At 33.9% G+C, this 13,057-nt stretch overlaps 1 protein-coding gene across 1 annotated transcript in view; it reads left to right on the top strand.

Moving 5' to 3' along the window:
* The window catches only part of dap (cyclin-dependent kinase inhibitor dacapo), a 110,439-nt gene extending 100,692 nt beyond the window's left edge, over positions 1-9,747 (top strand). Inside the window, exon 2 of the mRNA XM_089644557.1 lies at positions 3,550-9,747. Within this exon, the coding sequence (XP_089500683.1) occupies positions 3,550-3,659 (110 nt within the window). The 3' untranslated portion in view covers positions 3,660-9,747. The remainder of the gene's footprint in view (positions 1-3,549) is intronic.
* Positions 9,748-13,057: the final 3,310 nt, after the last annotated feature.

Here is a 13,057-nt window from a genome sequence, read left to right as displayed (position 1 = left end):
TCTACTTGCATTACGGAAATAATGGTAGAATATAATAATTAAGAACGTTTATGCGGGAAACAAACTCAAATAGAGTAAATCTAACCAAAACTACACAATTTCTTGTAACATCTATAACTATAATTATTAAACTACCCGGTTTCACCCAAGTTTCAACTCCTTACTTAACAATACACCAAGTCATTGTCTTGTCTTATTCTTTGATAGTTAAATTGATAGTTTTATCTTTTTTTACATTAGGCCCACACAAGAGGCCTTGAGGAAAATAATTTCCCTTAGGGCCTATAACATCTTTTGGGATGTGTGTTGTGTGCACGTTGTGGGCTGAATTGGTTGATATACAATTTTCATTAAACCAGAACTCATCGTTCGTGAGTTTTTTAATGCGACATATTTTCCCGTTTTTTGCCGATTTGATTCAAACATAGACATATGAATATTAGGTAGACCTGCCCTAAGTGATTAAAAGCGTATTATCCCCACTCCCCATACCGGTTCCATTGAGCCGGCTGGGCTCGCGTACGGCCTCAAGTGATATTTGAAAACGTGACGTCATCATTCTTGTGCGAACTATGGTCGAGGCATCATCGGTTCATTTTACGAAATAACACGGCAAAATGTTTACTTGTACTATGAAAACTGGTAAAAATAGATGCGAAAAAAGAGAATAAACCCAATTGTCGTATTACATTCCATATATAAGCATTATTTTATTTTATTTTAAGCATATTCACATCGTATAATATGAATCAGTTGTTACTATCACATCGAGAAACGTCTGGACGCGAAACACAAAGCTGGTTGGTTGCTGGGAAGTAAATTATGAACATTTATAAAAGTGTCTTAACTAAATACTCTGAAACTAACTACGACTCTGAATATAGAAGCTGCCTTACTTTGCCGAATTTGGACTTCGCAAATTTGTTCATAACGTGGCGAGTAATTTGCGCTCCCATGTAAAAATGTCTATTCATTCAAAGCAGATTTTACTTTTAAGAAGTAAATGGTGATATTATAATGCGAGATGCCTATTTACTGTCAGATTGATTTATTGACGAATCACAGTCATCTTCACTCCCTTCGTTCTTCAACAGTTGATTTTACCCCTCGCCTTTATCTTCTCGTCTATTAATTCCTATGTCTGTGGATTCAAATGATATTACACCTCCAGAATACATGCAGGTTTACTGCGTCTGATTTTCGAGCTAGTATTGTATTTAGTTATGTTGCTAGGGGCCTGCGTTTCCGTGTTCCACAAGGGAAGATTGTGTGCGGAGCGCGCACGTGGGGCGGACACGTGTCCAGGAGTGCTGCTGCTTGTTTGTCGTTGGGGGACGCAGTAGACAGAGACAGCTTCCCGACCACTGTAGACGCTTCCTGCCGCTCACACGTCCCGTTCCCGAGGCATTGTCTATAACAGGGATGCACAACCCGCGACACAATTTATGTACGGGAGAATATTAGTAATTTATAAGCACGTGCTCCGACATCCTCATACACATGCGTGTTTACTGATGCTTATATACTAATGCGTGTTTATAACAGGCTTCCGAATAATTTGAAGTAAGTTTTCTCCGTGTACTTTCTTCCTTCCTCTCTCAGTTCTAACAGTATTTAAATTACATCACTAAGCAATTGCAGCTTGTGCTGCGATTCCGACGCTAGCAAACACTTGTCTATAAACAGGTCAATTGTTTTGATATTTCTTACAGTGCAGGCGAGGTATTTTACTCCTTAGGTAGTTTACATATTTATGTTACGCGTGTCAGTTTTCCCGGGAAGCTCTTAAGCAATATTAAACACCTCTGAAGAAGAATAATAATAATATAATTTTGTTAAAAAAAAATTAAATTTAAAAATATAATATTATTAAATTTTAATGAAACATGAAACAGAACAAGACACAGAATAAAAGTTAACGAATACAACTAGGAACCGAACCGGGATCTCTGTCTTACTGGGATAACGCCTTAATCCCCTCTGACCCAATTCATTAACGTCATTTTTATATTTCATAGTTGCGACCGTTACCTTTTTTTATTTTCTGTGTCTTGTGACGTTTCATGTTTCGCTTAGATTAGTATTATCTTCTTCAATTATTAATATTACATTGATGCCATTTATGACCGTCAAAAGGTTATTCTAATAAAAAAGAAAATTAATAATTATTGTTAAAAAGGTTGGGCATGACTGTTGTTCTAAAAACAATACACAATGCACCCTCCTAGGTGTAGGAACGGGGGGCCACGTACTCGAGGGAAGAAAACAAACAGATGATAATAAATATATTATTATGCGGTACAAACAAACGTTTTTTATCGTTAATGAATCTTTTGGACTATGCCGCCATTGTACTGAGAATTTTCGTGCATAGGTTGGTTCACAGGCGACAAAATACCGAAATATTATCATAACCCCTTATCTATATTAATCTAACCTTACCTAACATAGTCTAAACTCACCATAACCCAACCTTACATAACATAATCTAACCTAACCTAACATCATCTACCCTTACCTAACATAATCTAACCTTACCTAACATAACCCAACCTTACCTAACATAATCTAACCTTACCTAACATAACCCAACCTTACATAACATAATCTAACCTTACCTAACATCATCTAACCTTACCTAACATCATCTACCCTTACCTCACATAATCTAACCTTACCTAACATAATCTAACCTTACCTAACATAATCTAACCTTACATAACATCACCTAACCTTACCTAACATAATATAACCTTACCTAACATAATCTAACCATACCTAACATTATCTAACCTTACCTAACATCGGAATACTTATACCTTGTTTCGCTGAAACCTCAGTTAAACCCACAATGCAAATCTTATCTTATTGACTACATTCTTTACTACTCTGTTTCGTCTGAGATTGATGGTAAATAATGGAAGAAATAATATGGCATCTTGTCTTATTATCCGACAGATGTATATTTGAACCCTCCATAGGTCTTGGTGGAATTTGCGTTGCGAGCTACTTTAGAAATTCCATACAGAAGTTCTGCAAATCTCCGTTCGAGAATTGCTGCATCACACAAATAAAACAGTTGTCTGCTAGAATAGGATAATGAAATTTCTGAAACACCTGAATAATTAAATATCCCGATATCTTTTTTTATAGATTTATATCGTTGCCTTTTCCCGAATTTGAAATTTCAAATTATTATTAATATTTTTAAGATAAACTAATTCATAAGTTGAAAAGTATAAAATTCTACCGTGCAGCACCATCTGTCGGCCGATGTTGAGAACTATATTTTCGGACGTTTTATCTGCTAGTCATTTAGTTTTGTCGCAAGAGGCGCTATTTAAAATTTGAATAACGGAGGTAAAAGGTGGAGTTTTTACTAAAATATGTATAAATTTGACTAAATAAAATATGTATAAAGATTTTGTGTGAAACAACTTAGCCTAAACGCCTTTGAGCTATATTTTTAGGTAGTTTTATGAAAATTGAGATAAAAATTTGTCAAGTATTTTTTTTAATCATATGGCTAATTTTTTTTGTTTCTTGCAGATTTCATGAAGCCCCGCAAGCGCCCCGCTTCCGGGGGCTCCGCGCCCCCCGCCAAGCTGGCGCGCCCTTCCCTTCCCGTCGCTCACCTCGAGCAGCGCCCCTCAAGCTGAGGGAATCCGGCCCCGGGGGCAGAGCGCCCGCCACCAGCGGCCCTTCAAGTGCCCGGTCTATTGGCCCATCATCGGTGACGCTGTCCGAGGTGTTTCAACATTACCAAAATTATAAATCCGTACTTCTCTTGATGCATCTATGTAAAGACAAAGACAATCGGAGTTTTCTTTTTAAAGTTATATACATAATATATTTTTGAAGTCTCCTGTTCTAAATTATATTTTATCTTTGATTGCAATCTACAATCATTTCTGGATCATCTGAATTGGGATAACTTCCACGGATAAAGTAATCAACTCTTAAATTTTCTAAATTCCAAATTTAAAAACACGTAGGATTAAACAATTTAAAAATGTGAATTTGCTTGTGTATATAAGCTGTAACACTACGTGCCCGACAGATTTCAACCTGCGATTCTAAGCATATTTGGAGTAAAAAGGTAGATGTCAATTTGCTCTAATGTGAAATTTCTTTTCCATTAAAAATATGATATATATATATATTCGCACATGTCGACACTGGCTAGAACATGACGCGACGGTTACTCTGTAAAGCGATTGTTCTAGCCGATGGCGACATGTGTAAATAAATATTTTATTTTAATACAAAATAAATGTTATCTTAGGGCAAAATGGCATCTGTTTTTACTTCAAATAAAGATAAGAATCACTAGTTGAAGTGTGTGTCGGTACTTCCCTGTATAATCCGATATCTGTTTATAATGGTCAAATAACATAATTTTAGAATCTTTGATTTTGACTTCCGATGGTTGTAAATTGTGTAAATTGTGCAATTATTATTTATTTTTCTCTTTCATTCATAATTGACATTAACTGATTGCCCGTAAGAGACTTGAAATCATCTATATCTATAACACGATAACAATTTGATCTAAGACGGTTCGATGGTACCTAACTACCAAGTATGGCACTATGTAAAATATCACTTGCAAGACACTTTTTATTTATCTTGTATTTAAACTCTTATTTATAAACCTTCCCCTTAAAACCTGGGACGAGTTTATAAAACGAAGTTTGATTTTTTCTATAAATTACTTTACATTTCTTTTTCTATTCGTCTTGATTGAGATTGGTTTTCACATTTCTTTTCATTATAAAACATTTTGGTACAAAATTTGATAGATTTAATGTATTTTATAAGTTAGCATATAAAGTATATTTGTATGTTTTCCATTGAATAATAATATGATTTATTAGCTGAGGGAATGAGCACGTCATGAAACCAATAATTAATTCGTATCGAAACCGAGATTTCGCATTGAATATGATTGGTGTTTGTGCGGGTGTAGATATATTTATTTTAATTTACCTTTGATAATATTATTGTGTCGGGATTTTCGTGATTACACCAATCAAAAGTCACCCTTTTCATCATTGACAATTGACAGTAATTCAAATTAAGAACGAATCAGAATCCATTGATTTCTAACCAGACATTCGCCCACATTGTTGCTTTTGACAAGTGAACGCTGTTCACTGAGAGATCCGTTGCAACTTTTCTTTCTGTCAAGTGCATTGTTTATGAGAATGAGGGAGAGAATGCTTTAGATTATGTTCCCACCTTATAGTAGAAACATAGGTTATGGTTATCCTTAGCACGTATCGGATTGAAATAATGTACAAATTCATCCAGTCGTCTATAATAAAACATGCTTAGCAAGACTCCTGACATTTCAACCGGTTCTGCCCCAACTCTGTAATCAAATGAAATCAATTAAAGAGTAGGTTAGGGTTCCGTGTATTACGCGACTTGCGAGGTTATTTTATTATAGCGAACAGTATTGATCTCTGTGAACTGGTACACAAGAAATTGACCATTTCTTTGTATCACAAAGCGCTAAGGTACAAAATTAATTGTATTTAATTATATTTTCGTTTTATGTGCAAAACGATTTTTTGTAAATGATCTCCATCCGTTTCTGGAAAATTATTTACCGACGAGAATGTTGGCGCATCTTGGGCTAATGTCAATATACTATCAACTTGTACATTTCTAGGGCATAAATCATTCTCTGGTTCATATAATTCTATTACAATAAACAAAATAACAATATGTAACTCTCAATTTATTTCAACATCATTTCTGATGTAATTTATTTGTTTTCACAAAACTGTTTAATTTATATATAGTTTAAATGCCCTATTTCCATTTCGATGGCTTATTGCACAAACGTCGTATCTCCACCCCCAAATAAAATTAGTAAGAAACTTCTAATGCTACGTATACATACGCGAGTCGAACTGCCGAACTGAACCTCAACTTATTGGAAAGTAATTCGTGGCTCGGTTCGCGTTTCGGTTCGGAAATGTATACTTACCATAAGAAGAACCAATATTTATACGTGTTTAAAATGTGTCATTTTTAATTCTCGGTTGTTTCATTTGTGGTAAAACTAATGCAGTGGTTAAAATCCAAAATTTAATATATTTATCTCCGTTCTAACATATTTAATGCCTTCAATTTTATTTACCCCGTTACTAACTCACTAACTCACGATCAAACAATTGAATGACCATGATCGGTTAAAACTACAACTTGGCTATACCATAAATAAGAAAACCGGGCTAAAATAGTACTAATATTTGTATTTTGTAATAATATAATATATCATCTCTAAATCACACCAATTAAATTATTGTATTTATTTAGAATTAAAAAATTTCTAATTTTATGGATATAAAATACGTATTTACATTTATGGAGATACAATTTATGTTTTCTAAGCCATCGATATAATACATTTGTAACCTGTAAAGCACGTAGAGAGAATGAGTCAAACACTGGATCAGATTCTGGTATCTGTTTTGTCCAGGGGGTGATTCGAATAATACGTCATTTGTATCCATTTTCTAAATGACAAGAATTCACACGATGCAGAAAGCGCCCGTATGCAATTCTCTTATTTTATAAATGAATATAAAAAACTACGTGTATTATTTGATTTTTTTGCCACAAAAATATTTTATTATTTCACATACATACCAGTTTATAATAATATTAATTTTATACAGCAGTTATTTTACAAAACGCGAATAAATTTACGCGATTTTTTCACATTATTTAATTTAGACAGATAAACATATTTGTAGCACGATTTTTTTTATAAAATTTATTTATAGAAAATATAATTTTTTTTTCGCTATTACGTTTTTTTAATCTTTTGGCTGTGCAAACAAAATGAAGGTATCATCACAATGGTTTAGTGCATAAATGTGTTCAGTGCACTTTGCTTAAGGGTAAACGTAACGTACGTTATAATCTACGCGTTCATAGATGGCGTTAATTTAAACATCTTTTTTAATATACTTTGCAATTTGTGCTTTATAATATTAAGACGAATTATTTGTTTGCTCATGAATAAATATTTTTTTCCGTATAAAAACTCAACTCTTTCATGAAAGGAATATAAATACATTTTATACTACCACCACAGTAAGCCGAAAATGTTGCTTGTGTTGCGATGGAGGACTTAGCCTGCCGAGGAATCTAACACACTACGCCTGGGTGGGACCCAAACGCGATGTCAACTCAGCCACCGACCGGTCAATATTGATTCGGTGTTTCAATCCATTGTATTTATATATGCCTTTCTTGAAAGAATTGATTTGAAATGACAAAACTGTTTATTCATGTTGCCTATTTACGGACGCAAACTTTATATTGTAAAGTATAACTTGCAAAAAGTGTATTTTAATAAAATAATTAAATTAACGCCATCTATGAGCGCGTAGATTATAACGCACGTTACGGTTAACCTGAAGAGATGCGTTACAAACTATGTAATTATTATTGTATTTACATTTACATTTGTGCACTACACGTTTATGTAAAAATGATCGTTTGTTGTCTTAGTTATTGTAAAGTTGTAAAACGCTCTTTCATTTTGTTTGCATAACGATATTTTTATTTTGACTATATATCTTAATGTTGATCTAAAATAAAACGCAAGTGGATCAACAAACTACGGTTAGGTTAGAGTCTGGGTAAAGTGCAGTTCAGCTGCATTGAGTCTAAGCTACAGTAAGTATCTAGGATGGTTTGTGTATAATATTATGTATGTTATAGTTTCAGGGCCAAGAAGGGTATGAAGTAAGATCTCAAAATACATTTAATATTTGTACAAGTCGCCGACTTTTTCAAAAAAATATTATTAAATTATCGTTAATATAAATAAATTTACTTTAAGTTGACTAGGTTTAAAAATAATAAATAAATCGCAAAGAAATGAATGCTGATTAATTTCATTCCATGTATTTGGCATTTCGTAGATTTGATGTGTCAACGTTCGTTTCTTTGCGACTTATTATTATGTTTTATGTAATTTAATTGACTAACCCTAGGATAGTAGCAAACACTATCTTAACTCGTTATTTTTTCAATATCTAAAGAAGTTTAATAAAGCAATTTTACATTCACTAATCCGTAATCTAATAAACACATGAAAAAAATTAAGCCAACAAATAATTGATATTTATAACAGCAAATCCATATTTGGATTGAAAAGTGTTATTTTATACTCAAATAACATTTTGCATATCAAATAACACTTTTTGTTCATTTTTCACATTTTGATAGTGCTTGCAAATTTACTACGTAATTTCTCTTTTTTTAACTTCTGTGATGTATTAAATATGATCTCATTACATAATTTTACTATATGCAATTGTCATATTTAATAACAAAATATATATTATTGGTTAGTTTACTTTTAAAGATGTGTTTTTATAATAATATATAAATAAGAATGTTCAGGCAAACCCCCGCTAGTTACACATTTATTCTGTTTGAATATGAAATTAACTTTAGCCAATTTGAGTTTTATCAAAACCTTCCTATATTAAATGCCCTGATGGATAATTTCTTACGAGGCAATAACAGCAGTCATTCTACTTGAACAACGAGTGGTTCGACTCACTCGTTGTTCGATTGGAATGACTTTTAACGTTTGGCTTATGAAAGTACTCAAAAATACGAATTTCGACCAATGTATGTACTTTTGACGGCGCCCTGGATTGGAGAATCGATACCCAGGCAATAGTATTGGAAGATTTTGGTTTCGCCCGTTGGATTTTCTGAAATTTAAACATTTTTTTTCGATGGTAAGGTGGTAGTATCAACTATAATGTTGGCAATATTTTGACAATACTCCAACTAACCATCGACGAAAAATACTATATTCTAAGTGGTCAGGTACTTGCAACCTCTCACCAAGCCATCCTTGTTGGATACCAAGCTCCTACGGGAGATGTTTGCTAAACAATTTGTAAAAAAATCATTTGAATTGTATAGAATCAAAGTAGCTATCAACCCCTTGAGATAGCAAGAACACATCTCACACAGCAATCTTATGTGATAATAGGCTCTAAAGTACCCTTTTCTATAGCTCATTATCACATAACACTGATGTGTGAGATATAAATCTTGTTATCCCAAGGCATCTATCTAGAATTCATTAATCTATGGCAATCAATGTAAAACGTTCCAAATTTGGATTGACACCTCGGTCCCTAGGAATAGCAAGGTTTCATCTGACACGTTGTGTTTCGCTATAATGGGCTTTAAAGTGAATTTCTCTAGGGCCCATTATTGCATAACCATTGCTGGTTAAGATACTACCTTTGGATAATAATCCCAAAGGACAGATACTAGAATTATTCAATAATTTCCAGCCATAATCATCGAAAAACGTTTTATATTTGAATAGACTCTAAATTAATGGTTTCTGGTTAGTTCTACTTTTAATTATTATTAACTACTTATTTGTTCACTGCACGTAAATGTACAGCACATACATTAATTTAATATTTCCCAACATCAATTGAAATAATAACATTTTGTATTTAGGTATGTAATAATTTATTTGGCATTCATTGAAAAAGTGTTTGTTGGGGGAGCCTTGTGTAATATAATATATATGTATATTATGTGGACATGTTTGTTTGAATAACATCTTTAATCAGACAGAGATATCGGATAAAGATTATATCGTTTGTGTCACATAGATTATAACAACATTATTTTATTATAAGAGGCATAAAATTTATTACTAAACCTAGTTTAAATAAACCGGCTTCTTTTGTTAGTAAAACACTCTTTTCTTTTTTCCTTTCCCTGTTTTCCACATCCTTCCTTCGTTTCTTTCACAACACTACACAAGAAGGACTGGAGCGATTCGACCTAATACCCCCAACATTTGGCGCCCCTGTGCACAGACTTAATGACGCCCTTTATAAATAGGTACCTCGTCTCAACCAAAATACTGTACTCACGCCACACAGTGGGCTGAAAATCGCCTTTCATAGACATTTTTTTGAAGAATTTAATTAAAATTAAATTTAATACTTGCAGAACTTGAAAATAACTTAAACTGTTTTGGCTTGCAGTGTAAATAAAATATTGTAAACTAGACAAAGCATACTCATATGTAAAGCATTTAAGCATTAAAATGAATCAAACATAAAAAAGGTTTTTTTTTCAACAAAATCGCAAGTTGCACCACAAACGAAGTATGTCAAAAAAATACAAATAAATAGTAGTATATCTGTGTGTAAGGATAGAATGGCCAACCTTATGATTCCAGAGAAAGCCTCATTTTTAATGTCAGTGCCATACAAATTTTTCTTAAAAAAATGATAACTTCTTCATTTGTACACGCAATTGCTTCATACGAAATTTTATAGCATATTAATGATCAGCAGAATCCATTTCTAGCCAAAAAAAAATACACTTGAAAATTCAAGTCTCTATGTCTATGAAAGGCGATTTTCAGCCCACTGTGCGGCAGTAACAATAAATTATGCAGGACAAACTAGCGGAAGTGCGTACAGTTTACATAACTTGGAGGAATTGGAGTACTTACATTTACATTCCTTTGTGACACATATGCACCCTTACACATAATCCTTAGTAACCACGAATTACGGGAAGAAACAAAGCAAACGCCACTTGCGGATAAAAGCAATTTTGTCCTGATTATACGCACCCTAACGAGATGAGACTGATTCGTCGAAAAATTATATTAAGACGATACACTACCCTTAAATAAAGTCGGAATCTTAACGACGTAAGTGAAGAATGCGTGTACAAAAATATGCAACGCACGCCCTCGTCGTATTGGACGGACCTACGGTCGATTTTGCCTTAGCAAGCCCAGAAAAAATAATATTCCACGGGGTTTATTCTAATTAATTCTGATAAACGTATTACAAAAATCACAGATATTTATAATTGAATGCCTCGGGAAATTACAAATGCATCGCCTAGAAAAATAAAATCTGGTGCTTTCCTCTAATTTGAAACGTTTTGTAAATTTCATTTTTTTTATATTTAAATGGTAAGGTAGGTACTGTTTTTATTAATCTTAAATATAAATAACTTACACCCGTGGGTATGCGTCTGAAAAAACAGATACACGAAACTTTTCTGGTAGCCCAAAACATATCTACATTAGCGACGCCCTTTAATTTAAATTAATGTAATTATGTCAATCTGTAAAGCCTTTCGCAGAAAGAGTTATTTGCTCGATATATTTTATTGATTATTTCGTAAAAATGGATTCTCCAACCTAGCAGCAAGCTAAGCAACTACCCTTTATATTTTAGGAGGATAGAGCCGTGTAGAAAAGCCCCCATGGGGTGATTTTTCACACAAGCGTCATTACATAAATCCAACAATTATTATTATTTTCTATCTAACTACTCGTAGAACTGCGACTCATTTGGCTTTGTTTATCACAATCACATCATGGTTTCATTATCCGGCATACTCATAATATATAATATGGAGGGATAAGAACAGGTTAGTTGAAAACGTTACTCATAATGACGCCATGTGTACTGCGTATACCGGCCGTAATACCGCAGTAATGTGGCTGACAGATTTTTAAACCTTCCGACCCCCAGGATTAGGGACGTATTAAGAAAGAGATCGCAGACTTTGTAACGATCTGGTTGATTTGACAAAATATATCGATCGGTCGCGCAATGAAAATGTAAAAAGCAGTAGGTAATACATATTGGTAGCACTATCAAAGGAATATTTTTAATCGATTTACAAAAGCAAATACGGAACACATAATCATAATCAGCCCAACAAGGCCACGGGGCCAGATGGAATCCCACCTCATATCATTATCATGTTGGAAGAACATTTTTGTTTAACCCGATATGCTTTATCTTCAACCTCAGTATTTCAACTTCCACTTTTCCTCAATCCTGGAAACTTACCAAGGTTAGCCCGATACATAAATCTGGAACAAAAACGGAAGTCCAGAACTATAGACTAGTTCTGTCAATACTCCCAAAAATATTTGAAACAATAATTTGCGAAAAGCTAAACAAACAAATTAAACCGTTTCTTTGGGGAAACCAACACGGATTTCTATCAAATAAGTCCACCGTCTCTAATCTTCTAGAACTCTCACAGAGAGTAGCAAGAGGATTAGATGCTCAACATCAAACTGATGTGATCTACGCGGATTTCGCCAAGGCGTTCGACCGAGTAGATCATGACGTACTGCTACGAAAAATACATAGAATTGGTTTCGACAAACCCCTCCTAAATTTTTTGTCACGTATTTAAGGAATAGGAAACAATATGTTTGCATCGACGGATACAGGTCTAGAGAATTCTCTGCATTCTCTGGAGTGCCACAGGGGTCAAACCTAGGGCCTCTACTATTTATAATCTTAATTGATGACATTCAAGAATGCATCAAACATTCCACTTGCCTGCTTTTTGCTGACGATCTAAAATTACTTAAGAAAATTTGTGATGGTCAAGATTGTGTCAAATTGAAAACTGAATTAGATTCAATTTCATCATGGGCTGATGAAAATAAATATTTTTTTAATACAAAAAAATGTGTCGCTATGTCGTATACACGTTCGAGAAACCCTATCAAATTCGATTATTGCATCAAAAATGATATATTGTCAAAAGTAAAATCCATCAAGGACCTTGGGGTAGTCTTTGATCCCAAACTTACGTTTTCGGACCATATATTGCAGTTGACGACATCATGCTACAAGCTTCTCGGATTTGTCATAAGACTCTGCAAACAATTTTCCAATCCCGAGTCAATGATGACTTTGTACAACTGCATTATAAGGTCTAAAATTGAATACGCCTCTGCTGTATGGGCCCCATACCAACAAAAAACATTGAAAAATTAGATAAGATTCAAAAAAAGTTTTTGATATACATGTATTTGAGAATGCACGGAGAGTACCCGCGATTCATGCATCACGAAGATTTGCTTGCCGAAACGCGCTACCAAAGTCTCCACTCGAGGAACAACTACAGCCAGGGCCGGTTTTAGTACTATCAGCGCCCTGGGCGAGATTTTTACGGCGCCCCCTAACTGCAATTCAATTCT

This window comes from Hesperophylax consimilis, chromosome 21 (assembly GCF_061612785.1).
Source record: "Hesperophylax consimilis isolate HC1 chromosome 21, BYU_Hcon_1.0, whole genome shotgun sequence".
NCBI classification, from domain to species: domain Eukaryota; kingdom Metazoa; phylum Arthropoda; class Insecta; order Trichoptera; family Limnephilidae; genus Hesperophylax; species Hesperophylax consimilis.
This window is presented reverse-complemented; position numbering and strand designations above follow the sequence as displayed.